This window comes from Globicephala melas, chromosome X (genome assembly GCF_963455315.2).
Source record: "Globicephala melas chromosome X, mGloMel1.2, whole genome shotgun sequence".
NCBI lineage: Eukaryota > Metazoa > Chordata > Mammalia > Artiodactyla > Delphinidae > Globicephala > Globicephala melas.
This window is the reverse complement of record NC_083335.1, coordinates 37,465,902-37,482,762: the sequence shown is the minus strand read 5'-3', so window position 1 is coordinate 37,482,762 and position 16,861 is coordinate 37,465,902. Positions and strand designations below refer to the sequence as shown.

General features: G+C 40.1%; 1 protein-coding gene across 3 annotated transcripts in view; it reads right to left on the bottom strand.

The window, feature by feature from the left end:
• Window positions 1-1,531: 1,531 nt before the first annotated feature.
• MORC4 (MORC family CW-type zinc finger 4) overlaps window positions 1,532-16,861 on the bottom strand; it is a 49,786-nt gene continuing 34,456 nt past the window's right edge. For 2 of the 3 annotated variants that reach the window (XM_070044675.1, XM_030835818.2), the window contains 6 exons: window positions 16,216-16,284; window positions 15,768-15,819; window positions 14,209-14,384; window positions 2,683-3,376; window positions 2,133-2,378; window positions 1,577-1,769 (listed from right to left, as the gene is read on the bottom strand). In XM_070044675.1, coding sequence (XP_069900776.1) covers window positions 1,689-1,769; window positions 2,133-2,378; window positions 2,683-3,376; window positions 14,209-14,384; window positions 15,768-15,819; window positions 16,216-16,284 — 1,318 coding nt within the window. In that variant the 3' untranslated portion in view covers window positions 1,577-1,688. Of the gene's footprint in view, window positions 1,770-2,094; window positions 2,379-2,682; window positions 3,377-14,208; window positions 14,385-15,767; window positions 15,820-16,215; window positions 16,285-16,861 lie in introns of all 3 variants that reach the window. The other variant, XM_030835817.3, reaches the window with a different exon arrangement.

Here is a 16,861-nt window from a genome sequence, read left to right as displayed (position 1 = left end):
GAGGTGAGGGAAGGGGGCGGGGCTATCTCTCAGCACTCATTCTACTGGTGAAGCGTGGCTCTAGCCTCCCCGTTACCCCCTTGCAGTCCCACTGGAATATCTACGATGGGCCTCCTTTTTAAAAAGTTCAAGTAAGTTTGGGAGAGTCTTCTGAAGTAACTCTGCAGAGGAGAAATAAAACGACCACCCAAAACATCCCTCCGGACTAGCTAATCCTTTTGCGACTGCTTGATCCCACCTCCTCCCTTTTCTCCATTACTTCCTATTTTTCACTGCTGGTATATTTTTATGTGTTCATTGGTCAAAGCCTTTTGAAGAGTACCTTGAACTCTCCGGAGAGTATGCACTATATAAATACTATAAAGAAATGAATAAATAAAATGTCTACTTTTAAAAGAGTGTTAAGTTTTACTATTTCTGATAATGTAAGATCTACCCCTCATCAGCACTAGCCTGAAGAGTAGGTAGGAGGTGCATTCTGAGGGATATCAAATAGATCTCGCTGCTCTAAAATACCTCCCCCACCACTACCTTAAATCCCATAGTTGTGCTGATACACATTTAAAAATGTTGAGCCTTGAAGATTTCTTTTTCAAGAATTCCTCATTAAAATGCAAATACCACAGAGGCAGGTGGGTAGGTGGGTCATGATTTAACCTTAGTTCCCTTTACATTAACCCATCACTCCTACCAGACACATTTTTTACATTCCAGCTTTTTCCATGCTTTCTTTCATGTTATTCTTCCAGAGGTAATGCTAAATACAACATAAATTATAAATATAAAAATTACCTTATATTTTCACACAGTCTTTCATTTGATATCTAAATCCAAGCCTACTCATTTTTTTAAAAAAACGATTTATTTTTCCAATGTAAGAAGAATAACAGGTTTATTATAGAAAATTTGGAAAGGCAGGAAGATAGGAAGAAGAAAAAAAATATCAACCATAGTCCTACCATGTAAAGAACAACCGTTGTTAACTGTGCTGTTATGCCCATTCTTTAAACAAACCTTAGTTTAGCTCCCATTTCTGATGTGATGCCTTCCTTGACCTTCCTCCCCCAGAACTTCTCTATCATGTTTGTACCACTCACTGTACAAGTCAGTTAACCTGGTGTATGTCTTGTGTTTCCAGCTAGATTGTTAGATCCTTGAAGGCTGAAACCATGAGTTATACTTCTTCACTTGAACCCAAACACCTGGTACATTGGACCCAATATCTGCTGACTGATTTAACCTAAATGAATACAAATCATTTCAGAAAGGATATGAAATTGGCCAAGTATCTGAGTCATGAAAGTTAAAGCTTTCCGGTCACCTGGTTTGGTGACTACTGCTTTTCCATTCCTGGAACTCTTGAAAGCCTATTTAACTAGCCTCTTTCTCCACACCAAGACTGAATAAGAAGCAGACTGATTAAGAGCCAGGATTTACTCAAAGATTCTCCACGTAAGGCATAAGGGTGAGAGAGAGAGAGAGTGAGAGAGAGAAAGAGAGAGAGAGAGAGAGAGAGAGAGAGAGAGAGAGGGAGAGAGAGAGAGAGAGAGAGAGAGGTGTTGAGAGGGAGGGAGGAAAGAATAGGGTAGAAAAGGGGATATAGAGTATCTGGTGCTCAATCCAGTATGTGATTTGCCTCCAGCACCGTATACAGGATCCCATCCACTTGTTCTGAGTCAAACCCGATCTCACGAAGCTCCAAGTGAGGGAGGACAGAGGTAAGGAGATAGCTGACGTGGATACGCAGCCGCGTAAGCTTTGCCAAAGCCCTGTATGATGGAGTGAGGGACAGGAGAAGAGATGACATGAAGTCGTTAGCCAACAGAACAAAATGAAGCTCCTTCAAAACAGGCCTACATTTCTCAACAATTACGTTTCCATTAGCTAGAAAGAAAGAAGAAAGCACAATGCCACCAAGCACTGGGAGGTTGGCTGCAGCTCTCTAAGAAGCGATTGCTCAATCCTTGGTGGCCTAGGAATTAATTAAGGCTTCTTCCCTTATCTATGACCAGTAATGGGGCGGGGGGGGGAGGGGTCCTAAGGGAGGCTTCCCATTAGCACTCACAAGCTGATTACTAAACCCTAGTAATTAACCTTTCTAGGTCATCTCCCTCTGGGGTCCGGTAGGAGACCTGAGCCTTCTGCAGAACTTCCAGGTGTGTCTCTGTCTCCTTCAGTTTCTCTTTTAGTTCCTGCTTTTCCTCTTTGGTTCTTTCCAGCTCAGCTTTCAGAATCTGGAACTCAGCTTGGCGATAGCCCATGTGTTTCTTGCTCCAGTACAAGCCTTCTGTCTCCTGGGTACTATAGGTCACCAATTCATGTTGGACTTTCTTGAATTCAGAATGCCAGTGATTCCTCTCCTGTTCCAGCTCCTCCACCTGCAGTCCAAGAAACAGAAATTCAATGACCCCACATACTAGTGAAAGCTAAAGAGAGTGCCCCAAATTTTCCTGAATATATTCACCCTGTGATTTCTCTAAACATATTCTACTATGGACCTTTTCAAACCCCAAATATAGGAGGGAAGCCCATTAGGGTTCACTCAATCTGAGATATACCACAGGATCATTCAATGGCTTATTCTGTTTAAAGGCCACAGAACATGAGATCATTGGAGTTCCATCTCTCTGGTTCCTTGGTTACAATGGCCTCTCATTCCTAGTGGTAAGGTGTTACTCTAACCTTTTGCTGGAACATATTCCTTTCTGCCAAAACACGTTCCAACTTTTCTGTGGTTCTCTTCAGTTCCTCTAGCTCTCTTTGGTTCTTCATCTTTGGTGTATGACGACCTCCGCTCTCCTCAGAGCCTCTTCCTTTCTCCACAACAGCTGCAGCAGGAGTTGCAGCAGAGGCCACAGAAGAGTAAGGCACCGGGTTCCAGGATTCAACTGCTTTCCTCCTCTCAGCAAGCTCCTCTCTGTTAAAAGGGATCAGCTGAATGGGAGCTCCTGAATCTCTAACACCTTTTGCAACACCGACAACAGCTACAAAAGGTCCCTTGCTTACTTCCTCCTTGTTTAGGTGTGTGCTGCCTCTGTTAGATTCTTCTGCCACCAATCTTGGCATCTGATCTTCTAATTCTTCAGGGAGCAGGGAGCCCTGGTGCTGGTCTTGGGCCCCTGCATACAGAACTGAGACCTCCCTACTCTGACTGGTATTCTTCATTGCTTCGGGGTATTCTGGGGAAAGGTATGGTGGTGTGCTTCTCTCAGAACTCGATTTATCATGGCTGTTCTCCCCTTCTGGGCAGGCAACTGCTGCCTCTACCCTCCTGTAAGGGCCAGGCATGGAATAATCTAGAGGAGGTGTTGTCATCTCATTCTGGAGCCTTCTTCGTTTCTCCACAGGTTCCTCACCTAGGATCCATTTGTACTTACTGCAAGAAGAGAAAATTAAATTTTAAGCTGTCACAATACAAGCTAAGTATATTCTTATCCTATGGAGCCCCTCTTCAAATTTCCCATATTAAAACTGACTCTAGCTGTTATTCACAGATCATTTCAGATTAGGAATATGTCTTTACCTCCAAACCCCAAACCCTTCACTTATGCAATTTGCTGAGACAGCAATGTGTCTTAAGAGACAGAGTAAATTGAAAGGTACGAAGAGTCAGCATCTGGATATAACAGGACCAGGCTGACCTTGGTAAGATTTCTGAAAATAGGATTGAAGCTAGCCTGACTTAGAAGCTTCCGAACGGCAAGTAAAGGAAGAAAAACAAACAAAAAAAATACACATTCAAAATCCCCTAACACGAGAATGGGAAAAAAGGTCATAAAAAGCCTAGTGGAGTAAGCAGAGGAGACCGAGCCAGATCGTTAGTGTCACAAAGACCTTCCAGTATCAATGACTTATGCACATTTTTTATACTGCTATGGAACAATACACAATGCCTTTGCCAGCCAACTGGATTGTGGCTATTGCCCATTATCCACTTGTAAAAGTTAATTAAAACACAGGGCCCTAGTCAGAAACAAAGAAACTGAATCGGCCAATTCAAGTCATTCCCCACTTAGGGCAAAAGAATTCCCCTTTGTCAGGGCAAACAGGCACTCCCTCAGTTCTTCAGGAAAGCCCAGGACAGTGACCTCAAATCACCTTCTATTTGTAGCTGCTATATTATACTAACGGTTGAAGGAACTAACAAGAAAACTGATGCCAACGAAATCCATATGCAAGTTTATATCATGCAGCACCATGGGACCCCCATTTTTATCCTTATAACTCTTGTGCTCTCTCTCCAGAAAACCAAGAAATTTCAAGGTGAAAATTAACTTTCAAATTCTCAGTGAGAGGGCTTCCCAGATGGCGCAGTGGTTGAGAATCCGCCCGCCAATGCAGGGGACACGGGTTCAAGCCCTGGTCCGGGAAGATCCCACGTGCCGCGGAGCAACTAAGCCCGTGCGCCACAGCTACTGAGCCTGCGCTCTACAGCCCACGAGCCACAACTACTGAGCCCACGAGCAACAACTACTGAAGCCCGCTCGCCTAGAGCCCGTGCTCCACAACAAGAGAAGCCACCACAATGAGAAGCCCACGCACCACAATAAGAGTAGCCCCTGCTCGCCACGACTAGAGAAAGCCCGCACGCAGCAACAAAGACCCAACACAGCCAAAAATAAATAAATTAATTAATTAAAAAAATTTTTTTCCAATGAGAAAAGAGCCAGGCACATTACTGGCCACCATATCTCAAGGCTGCTTGTATTTCTCTGTAATTTCTGAGAATATCTGTTAAGACATCTCAAACCTTAGCTTCTTAGAATGCCCTGAATGTTCTTCAAAACTGGTGTTCACCCAGAAATAAAACTGGTCTGTCATCTTAATAGATCTTGTTGTGTCGGCCTTAGGGGGAAAGCAAAAGGACTTAGGGGCTATGTAAGAACGAATGTATCCATCTTTAAACATGCGTAGGGCCACTCTAGGCGGTCCATTTAGCGGTGGTAATGAGGATGATAGTAAAACAAGCAGTTTGCAGGTATAAAGGAAGGGTACATGATACTAGATAGCAACAACAAAGTTTTATGAAAGGCAATTAAAGTCAAATTATCTGCCTTCTCTTCATTTTCCCATCTCTAAGGATTCTGTCTTTAATTATCCTCTCTTCTATCCCTGCATTTTTCTTTTTATTTATTTAATTATTTAACCATTTAATTATTTAATCATTCATTCATTTGGCTGTGCTGGGTCTTCGTTGTGGCATGCGAACTCTTAGTTGTGGCATGCATGTGGGATCTAGTTCCCTGACCAGGGATTGAACCCGGGCCCCCTGCATTGGGAGCGCGGAGTCTTAACCGCTGGACCACCAGGGACGTCCCCCTACATTTCTTTTCTTTGGTAATCTCATACAATCTTTTGGCTCTAACTTCTGGAAGATAACTTCCAAGTCATTTTCCCAGCCTTGATCTCCAGTACTGAATTTCAAACTGCCTGTTACACATTTCTTTCTGGAGGTCTCACTGATATCTCACTCAGTATGTATAAAACTGACCTTTCACCTTCACCTTCAAACCTGCTCCCTCTCCCATGTTTCCTATTTGTGTTATGACACCAACAAACTCTCAGTAATTTTATATAGTTCTACCACTATCAATACCCAAGTTCAAGTTCTCATTACCTCTCTTGGACCCTTGCAATGGCCTCCTCCAGTCTCCCCTTGTCACACCTCCAGATCACCCACTGCCAAGTTAATCTTCCTAAGGCATTGCTCTGATTATGTCACCTCCCTATTTGCAATCTTTAGTTATTGTTCCCCACAACAGAAAAGCTCAGATGTCTTAGCTTGGTATTCAAGCTTTTCCCTTCCAAAACACAGGAACCATTTACTGAGCACTTACTCTGTGCCAGACAGCTCTTAATGTGTATGGTCTCACCCAATTCTCCCAATAACCCTGAGGGAGGAGGTATTTTTATCTTCATTTAAAAAAGAGGATGCTCAGGCCTAGAGAGATTAAATAACTTTCCGAAGGTCATGTAGCTAGTGAGTGGCAGAGCTGGGATATAATTGGCCCTAGCTTTATTTCTCACAACTTCCCTTCAAAAATACCAGCCAAACAGAATGCCCCACAAATTCTCGGGCTGCTTCTTTTGAAAGGAATACACTTCTCCTCCTCAGCACTGCAGGTCTTAAGTCCAGTTCAAATGCCACTTCTGAATTCCTATAGCACTTTAGCACTCTCTGTATAATATTACTTTCTACCGTGTGTGTGTGTGTGTGTATTGCAGGTTTCCCACTAAAGTATAAACTCCTTAACAGAAGGTAGTTTAACTAACTTGCTACATGGAGATGAGGGAACAAAATTTTGCAAATAAAAGGCAATCAAAAAAGGAACTATTATGTTAATGAGAGACAGTGAGTGGATTTTACTTACTGGTTCTGTAAATACTCCTGGTTCTTCCCTCTAGGAATCAAATCTTATTCCAGACCTGTATTCACTGATTCAGTAGAGATTAATTTAGAGTTTACATAGCAGGAATTATTTTCCAACTACATAGTTTCTTCTTATTTTCCTTTTTCTTTCAATCATATTCCTCCATTGGCTGTCTGCAGAGAAGTCAGCTGATATTTTGATAGGGATTGCATTGAGTACTCAATTTCGGGAGTACTGCCATCTTAACAACATTAAATCTGCTGATACACAAACATGAAATGTCTTTCCATTGGTTTAGGTCTTCTTTAATCTCGTTTAACAGTATTTTGTAGTTTTCAGTGTACAAGTCTAGCTTTAATTTCTGTTAAATTTGTTCCCAAAGATTCTATTTTTGAATCTACTATAAATAGAATTATTTTATTAATTGTTTTAATGTTTGTTGTTCCTTTCAAAGAGCCAACTTTTGGTTTCACTGATTTTCCCTATTGTTTTTCTATTCTCTATTTCATTTCCATTCTGATCTTTATTTCCTTCTTTCTCCTTGATTTGGGTTTAGCTTGCTCTCATTTTTGTAGTTTCTTAAGGCGGAAGTTTGTTACCAATTTGAGATATTTCTTCAATTTTAATATAAGCATTTACAAATATAATTTTCCCTCTGAATACCTTATTAGCTTCAATCCATAATTTTTTGTATATTTTATTTTCATTTTCATCTTAAGATGTTTTCTAATTTCCCTTGTGACTTCTTCTTTTACTCATTTGTTATTTTGGAGTGTTATTTAATTTCTACATATTTGTGAATTTCCCAAATTTCCTTCTGTTGTTGATTTTTAATTTAATTCCACTGTGGTTGGAGAACATCCTTTGTATGATGTCAATCCTTTTAAATTTGTTGAGGCTTGTTTTATGGTCTAACATATGGTCTATCCTGGAGAATATTCCATATGCACTTGAGAAGAATATGTATTATGCTGTTTGGGGGTGAAGTGTTCTGCACATATCTGTCAGGTCCAGTTGGTTTATAGCATTCTTCAACTGTTTTACTTCCTTGTTGATCTTCTACCCATTACTGAAAGTGAGATATATCTTTTTACATCTTTATTGGAGTATAATTGCTTTACAATGGTGTGTTAGTTTCTGCTGTATAACAAACTGAATCAGCTATACGTATACATATATCCCCGTATCTCCTCCCTCTTGTGTCTCCCTCTCACCCTCTCTATCCCACCCCTCTAAGGTGGTCACAGAGCACCGAGCTGATCTCCCTGTGCTATGCGGCTGCCTCCCACTAGCTATCTATTTTACATTTGGTAGTGTATATATGTCAATGCTACTCTCACTTCGTCCCAGCTTCCCCTTCCCCTTTCCCCGTGTCCTCAAGTCCATTCTCTACATCTGCATCTTTATTCCTGTCCTACCCCTCAGTTCATCAGAACCTTTTTTTTTTTTAGATTCCATACATATGTGTTAGCATATGATATTTGTCTTTCTCTTTCTGACTTACTTCACTCTGTATGACAGACTCTAGGTCCATCCACCTCACTACAAATAGCTCAATTTCATTTCTTTTTATGGCTGAGTAATATTCCATCGTATATATGTGCCGCATCTTCTTTACCCATTCATCTGTCGATGGACACTTAGGTTGCTTCCATGTCCTGGCTATTGTAAACAGTGCTGCAATGAACATTGTGGTACATGTCTCTTTTCGAATTATGGTGAAAGTGGGATATTAAAGTTTCCAACTATTATTGCTAAATTATCTGTTTCTCCCTTCAATTCTGTCTGCTTTTGCTTCATGCATTTTGGGGGTTCTGTTGTTAGGTCCATATATGGGTATAATTTTTATATCTTCCTAATGGACTTTATCAATATGAAATGTCCCTCTTTATATCTAGTAACATTTTCTGTTTAAAGTCTATTATTCTTCCTGATACTAGTATAGCCACTCTAGCTCTCTTATGGTTGCTATTTATATGGTAGGTCTTTTTTCATCTTTTTATTTTCAACCTATTTGTATCTCTGAATTAAAGTGTATAGATACTAAATTTGTGTATGTTAAAAAAATCCAATTGGATAATCTCCATCTTTTGGTTGGATTGTTTAATCTGGTCACATTTAACGTTTTTACTGTTATGTCAGAATTGACGTCCACTATTTAGCTTTCTGTTTTCTGTATGTGTCATGCCTTCTTTGTTTCTTTCTTCCTCTACTTTTCCTCTTTTCATGTTTTGTGGATATTTTCTAGTTTAACATTTATGAATCTAACAATACATTACTACAATTATTACTTTATGTAATGTTATGCCTTTTGAGGAAGCTAAGAGAAGAAAGTGGAGCAAGGACATATTTATAATATTTATAGAGTTTGTTAAATCAACCTTCTTTTTCCATTTTTAATTTTCTTCACTTCTTACTGTGGATCTGAGTTACCATCTGGTGTTAATTCCTTACTCTAATACAGCTTTGCTCCCACCCACTTCTTTTATGCTGTTATCGGCAAATATTTTACATCTATAGACAAGCCCAACAATAGAATTATATTCATATATAAAATTATATACAAATATATACACATTGTTTATGTAATTATTCTTTAAATCAGTTAAGAACAGAAAGAGGAAGAAATATGCCACTGTATTGTCTTTTACAATTAATTACAGTTACCACTGCCAGTACTCTGTTTTTTCATGCAAATTTGAATTACTATTTGGTGTCACTTGCTTTCAAGGTGAAGAACTCTTTTTAGTATTTCTCGTATGCAGCTTTGCTACAAACACATTCCATCAGCTTTTGTTTACATAAGAATATACTTATTTCACCTTCATTTTCTAAAAATAGTTTTACTGGATTTATGATTCCCAGTTAAGTCTTTCTTTAAGTACTATGAATATGTCATCCCACTGCCTCCTGGTTTCCATTGTTTCTGATGAGAAGCCAGATGTTAATCTTACTGGGGTTCTCTTTTACATGATGAATATTTTTCTCTTCCTGCTTTCAAGATATTCTCTTTGGCTTTGGCTTTCAATATTTTCACTGCATAGCTGTAAATACCTTTGCACTTATCCTATTTTGAGTTACTTGAGCTTCTTGGATGTGTAAATTAATGTTTTTCATCAAATTTGGAAAGTTTTCAGCCATTATTTCTTTGAATATTTTTTATACCTCTTTTCCTCCCTCTCCTCTTCTTCTTGTACTCCTAATTTGCATATGTTGGTGCACTTAATGGTGTCCTACATTTTTCTGAGGCTCTTTTCATTTTTCTTCATTCTTTTTTCTCTCTATTCTTCAGACAGCATAATCTATAATTGCTGTATCTTCAAGTTTGCTGATTCTCCTGCCAACCCTAATGTGCTGCTGAGTCCCTTTAGTGAAATGTTCACATTAGTTATTACACGTTTCACCTCAAGAATTTCCATTTGGTTCTTTCAAAAAATAAATTCTGTCCCTTTATTAATATTCTGCACTTGATGAAACATGGTCTCCTTTAGTTCTCTGAACATATTTATAATGGCTGCTTTGAAGTCTTTGTTTGCTAAATCCAACATCTGGGTCTCTTTAGGAGCAGTTTCTATTACCTGCTTTCCCCCTACCCCTATGTACAGGTCACACTTTCCTGTTTCTTTGCATGTCTCATAATTTTTTGTTGACAATTGATATTTTAGATAATAACAGTATAGCAACTCCCACTTCCCTGAGTGGTTGTCGCCACTGTTTGCTGGGTTGTTTTCTCAGTGACTTGGCTGAAGTGACTCTATGAAATTTGTTTCCCCAGTAGTATGCTGAGTATTCTGCTCAGATTTATTCTTGATTTTTATCTTTTACCTGGCAATCTAGGAGTTACCCTGAGTCAGCATAGGCCAAAGGTTATAATTAAGCCCTCTTAGCCAGTTAGATTTTTACCCTTTACCACTGGATATATGTGTGGCTTGGAGGCTGCTATCACAGTTCAAGGAATTCATGTTTCTACCCCACATTCAGCCAGGTAGTAGTAGCTTGGATTTTCCCTCTCCAATCACCTCTGACCCCTGGGTCAGAGTAGCTTACTGTTCATCCAGTGGTTGATTAGAGGTTGTGCTTAAGTCCCTACTACCAGTGAGGCTCCTGCTCTCTGTTGTTTGATCTGTGTGAGGCTTGGGGACTGCATTCAAGTCCACCTTGTGTCCTGAATGAGTGCGGTCTTGTGCTTATGCACAGCCTTCCTAACCGCCAGGGTTGACTATGATCCTAGGAGTGCTCTTCTTGGCTATCTTTTTGCTTGGTTCTCTCTGTTACTGAACTTATGATTATGCAGCCATTTTGCTTGTTGTAACTTGCATCAAGGAGCTACGAGTGCCCTTTTAATTGTTCGCCACTAAGATTTCCATTGTTTGTGACAATGCCCTTAGGAATGGAATTCTTCATGATCTGTTCCACACAAAGTCAGTTCTCCCTAAGCAGAACCTCTGTGCCACTGTGCAAGAGCTGATGGCAGGGACAGTGAGTGGTCCACTCTCTAAGAGGGAAACCTTTTCTTTACAAATGGGTGCTGGGATGGTTTTTGGCTTGCTCCTTCTGGCATGAAACTCTGCCCTATAAGTAAGCTAGGGCTGGAGCAATAGGAGTCCAGGATTGTCAGCATGCTGTCCCTAGGTGAGTGCTTCCACGCTTTGAATGGGGGCTGGGTGGGGGAAGAGAGACCCAGTCCTCTTGATTCTGCTTGGAATAGAGCTCCCGCAAGACAGACCTGGGGGATATGAGAAATGTCAGAGGCCTAACCCCCCAGGTGAAACCATAGCTCTAGACTAGGAGCTAGGAAGAGAGGGAGCCCCCAACTTCTTGACCACACCTACCTGGATTAGAGCTTCTTGAGTAGTTACATAGCTTGGAGGGGGATGAGAGCAGGCGAATGCCAAAGACTCTTGCTGTTCTTTCTGAGATTTAATAGATTTTCTTGAATGAATGTTTCTGTACTTGCTGTATGCCCCTAGGACAATTTCTAGGAACTAGGAATGATTGCTTTGTTTTGTTTAATATTTTTTTCCAGTTAAATGGGTACTTGTTGGTGAAAGAGTTCATCACACTACTCATTTTGCCATTCTGGAAGTCTTTCTCAAAGATCATATTTTAAAATGTTAATACTGGCTCTTGAATCAATCTTATTCATTTGCAAAACTGTTTTTCTATTTCTACCTGATGTTTGTTGTTTCAAATATTCCTTTAACTATATTACAATGTCTCCCTCCTCTCCTTCCACCATTACGATGTAATTTGGATTTTTTGGGGTTATCTTTTTAAAACATGAAATAATTAGCTTTTGACATATAGCTTACTCAAAAGTTCTCTAAATATCTAAATAAATTACAGCCACTAATTCTCACCTTTGTCTGTATGCTTATGGCTACTTTAGACCTTAGTTTATACCACTCATATGAAACCTAGCATGTACCAGGGATGCTTACATATATAACTCTGAGTACCATAAGCTCCTTCATCTTTGATTCCATCACTGCCTTAGAGCACTGCTTTCATATAGTAAGCACTCAAATGTATGTAGAATGAATGAACAGAAAGGGGACTATTTCCTTTAACAGATATAAGCTGTCTTCCCCTCAAAGGTTATGCTTGCTTACATACTAGCTAAACTTACTCTTTATTGCAGGTCTTCCCCTCCCCTTGCTAGATTCGTGAGACTCACAGAGCTGTTTCCAATGACACCTCTGGAACACCTTCTAGGTCTTATAACCTACTCCACTAGAAATTTTTAAAACATGCTTGGATGGTGTAGGCTTTATTTTATCTAGAGTTAAAGAGCTGTACTACATGACCCAAGGACCCTTATCAGCTTCAGGTTTTGATAACGAAGGAGACTTTTGCAACCCTGGACTAAACTTATTATTCCCTTAACATGGTTTTAACAGAAAACCTTGTATATTTTATTAAACTCTTGGGCACCTTAATTTTCCTCTATAAAATTTGAATCCCCCTATATGTGTAGCTTGAAACGACATATCATTTATTGACCTTACATAAAATATATGACATTAGCAGCATCGATTATCACATATCTCTTGAAAGAACACTATTCTCGAATTAAAATTACACGTAAATAGTCACAGTACTTTGCCTGTCCTCCAGAGCCAAAACCCAACTCTGGATACAGCAGTTCTATAAAGACTCATATAGAAATCCTAATTAAGACTGATGAAGTATGCCACCCAATGGATGTACTGCCATACTGCACTCATAAAATACACACATACATAGGTTAGCATTTGTTTTCTCCTCCAGGTTACCAAAATTCACTAGACAGTACCAAAAGAAACACTGAAGAGAAAGGAAAAGTGGTCACAGTAGGAAAAGGACAGCCTTCAAGAGCAATGACACCCTGATACTCCAGTGGCAATTCTGATACATGACCATCTCAAGGAGATCGAGGTAGAGAGGTAACAATGTGCTTTGAAAAAACACAGCACTTTACTGTACACCCCTCCCAACCAAAAAGGGGAGTTGGAAAACTGTGGATGGAAACAGTAGAATTAGACTCAAATCCCTGAGACCGACTAGGCTATATTTCTTACTCCCTTGTTGCATAGTTCTATCTCAGAAATAGCTCCTTCAATATGACTCGATTCAACCATTAGTTACTGAGTACCTACTCTCTTCCAAGGCACTATTCTTGATGCTTTCATACAGATTCTCACTTAATTCCTTTAGAGTTCTACTAGTTTTTCTCCTAACAGTTTACTTCTTCTTGAGACTTTTTGTTCATGCTCGGGGTGACATGGGGTTCCTTCAGTATCTACACGGCTTAACTGTGGAAGAATCACTGAAGAGGGTACTTGCACACATAAAGAGATGTTTGTCTAGGTATAAGAAGCTGAAAAGACCCACCTAAGAAGAAAGAAGGAAAGGAATCAGTAACTTTGGCAGGGGCGGGGGCAGGAATCATTTTTACCCTATTATATATTCCACTGTTTTTTTCCTACAGTATGTTAGGAAAATATCCAAACGGAAAAGGGTTAATGAAAACTTCACAACCTACTATTTAACAGTCATATTATTGAGGACTATAGAAGTTTCTACTGTTAGAGAACAACTCTGTACCTTCCCTATGGCTTGGCCCTGCCCGAAGTGAGAAGCACAGTGGCGAGGAGAAAGCAAGTCATAAATAGCAGTCCTGGGTTCCAGTCTCATGGCAGCATAGGGGCAGTCATACCTTTTAGTGCTTCAAATATTCCTGATGTTTAAGAAAATTTCTGTTGTAAAGACTAACAAAATAATATTGATAAGGTGCTAGAAGATGAACAAGTAAATCCTAAGACTAAACTTATACTAAAAATTTACCCTAGGAAACAATGAACTAGAAGGCTTACCTAATGGCACAAACTTCTGATACTTATTTTTATATGTGGCCAACATGTGCTAGGCCTACGGGGCTGCACAGGATTTCAATATTCCTAAACTTAAGGAAAGAAATAATGCTTATCTATGTAATGTTACCTTACATTTGTATAGTACATTATGCTTTTCAAAGGGTTTTCATGTCCATTATTTCACTTACACAATTCCCAACATAATGTGAATACATAATCCATAAAAGAGCATTTGTCAGATGATGATCACCTCCAAAAAGTAAAAAAAAAAAAAAGATCGACAAACTTGACATGACAGTTATAATGCTGAAAAATGGGGGATACATGCAACATGCAATTCTATCAACCCAAAATGGTGTTTCTCCTTCTGAATTCCATGCCAGGCCTTAGGAAAAACATAAACATTATAACCATACCAATTTATTTTATAGGAAAAAAAACGCTGAGGCTTATTACTGAAGAGAGTCTGTTTTTTTACCCACCTGGAAAACTGAAAAACACTGGAATCCAGAGGCTTAAGTTGAAGAGAAGGTGTTCTGCTTTCTTCTCCAACAGATGAAAGCCGGCTAGGGCTATCAATTCCCTCATATTCAATCGTCTTATTATTCAAGTCGTCCATATCTTGAATAGAAGGGATCTTGAGTGGATTAGTGAATACCTAGCAAAGAAAGAAAGAACTCATAAAAAATCCCAATTTCAAACTAAATACCAAAGGATGAGTCAATCCTTCTGATGCTAGGAAAGAACACTTGGCCAAATAAAAACAAACTGTTTCCTACACAAAACAAACAGCGCGCAGTAATGTACACTAGAACACTGACCCCAGGCACGTTCAGTTATAACCTTATCAACTGGACACCAACAGACCTCCCCAACTCACTTATTGGCTCCTAGAGTCATCCCATCCGCAACACAAACCCAGGCCCCCTAGTCACTGTCTAATTCTCTCTTGTGACCCAGTTTAAGGCTGGGTTTTCACTCCTCTGAGCTCTCTGATGAGGGAAGGGATGAAGGGAATAAGCACTGCAGCAAGGGTCTGTGCTGGTCTTGGAGAAATGCATGCGAGAGACTAATATATATTCGTATTGCACACACACAGAGACATGCATCTGGGATCTTGTGGGAGAGCCAGCTTATGAAGATAGTATGAATGATGAAGGTGAAGGAGTATAAAGGGGAGGTAAACTGAATGAGGACAGGGCGGTCCCAGGAAATCTCCCAATCTCTAGATCAGACTATTAAGCCAAGACATGAGGGTATGCAACCTGTTTATTAATACACCTGGGTCTTGGAAGGCTATCAGAGGAAGAATTAGTATTTAATTGCCTCTATCCTCACCAGTCTGACCTACCCTGACTGAGTGGGTGGAAGGTGAATCTAACATGCTACTAGCAGGTATCTCTGGGAAAGAGGGTCAAGAGGAAAATCATGCAGAAAGGCAAGGTTGGGTGGGGAAGATATATGGGTGCTATGGTGGCTGTCAGGAAAGGAGTGTCCCTGAAAGGACGGCCAACCTTATTGCACCCTTCAGCGTCCGGAGCTGGGCAACCATGTCCGAGAGACAGTGCTCCTGAAAATTCAAAACAGCAGAGTCTTTATAAAGCCAGCCAGCCTGAAAGCAGGGATGGGGAGGGGCACAAAGAACCACCCCTTCTTCCCAAGAGGAAGGAGAAAGGAATCACCCCTGAATCCTGGAAGAAAGGAGACTGAGGAAAACCAGACACTCAACAGGAGCAGCCTGTATGAGGATGGAACATAACCCTGAATATTCTGTGACACCGAATGTGATATTCACACTGTCCAGAATCAGTACTGAATCCAAATCTGGACAATAAATGATTTGGCTTTTCTATTTTTGGTGATCTGAACATCAGTAACAGCAGATCAAAGCAAAATCAAAAGATCCAGTGAAAAAAAAGACCACCAGAACAACTGGTTTGTTATTGCTATGCAGCTTTCAAGAGTGCTGCTTCCTTCAACCTATGTCCTCTGTTGGGGAAAATTTTGTGTAAGAAAAGCAAGAGGGTGGACTGTCTCTCACCTGGTGGCTCTCACTTTCCACTGGTACCTTCTTCTTCTCAACAGTTTGATCTCTAGGAGAAGATAAAAGGGATATTTAGTTCACTCATGAAATTTCTCAGTCTGAAATGGATTACCAATTATAGACTTAGGTTATAATGTTCCTTCTAAACTAGAAATAGTGTGAGCCTTGTTGAGTAACTAAGTGTTCCTTCCTGAACTCTGCTACTGAAGAGGGATTTCAAATGCCCTATCAAAAGGTGGGGGGAAGAGGGAGAGAGGGTAAAGTCAATCACTAGTTGAGACATTCAGGAGATGACTAGAAAGAATAAAGAACTGGAAGACCAGAGAGGTGAATAGGGAAATCATTTAAAAAAAATCATTTCTCTTCTCAAAATTCCCCTGTCCTATTAGGAAGGGTCAGGCTCCTCTACCGTACGATATAGAGCACCACCTCGGGTATACTCAACTGTTTCTTAGCTTTGCTCAAGTACAGGTCTTCATCAATGAGTTCTTGTTCCTCTGGAACAGAGCACCTCCTGCAGTACAGAGAAGAAATCATCTTTCAGAAACAAAATGTGCCCTTCACTGTTACCCTTAACTTTCCTCACGACTATGACAAGGCAGGTTAACCCCCCTCTAACATTACAGAGTTCAGATTCCACCCACATTACAAAACCTGTGTGCAGGATAACATGTAGCAATTCTCTTTTCAAGGCATATCATATTATTATTTTTGGTGTATATATCACCATTCTCCCAAGACACTCAAAGTACTAAAGCATAATCTCTAGTTCTACACAGTGAAGTTCAAGCACAAGAGAGACTTGCTTGAGGTTCCATACAAAGAGAATATTGCTGAGACTAGAACCGAGGTCTTTTGCCTCGTGTACTAAGAAAGTAATTCCCAAGGTGCCATCTAGAAGCAGGAGCATCCCTAGACTATGTGATGATACCTGAAGAGGAAAATCAGAGGCTATGATAGAGAGCAGCAAGAAGAGACTAGGAGCTGACATTGTAAAAGGGACAGAACAGAGACCAGCAAAGAGACGAAAAAGAGAATTCTATAAATGAAAAGACTAGATGTAAAGCACGAGGAAGAGAATTTTAGGAGTA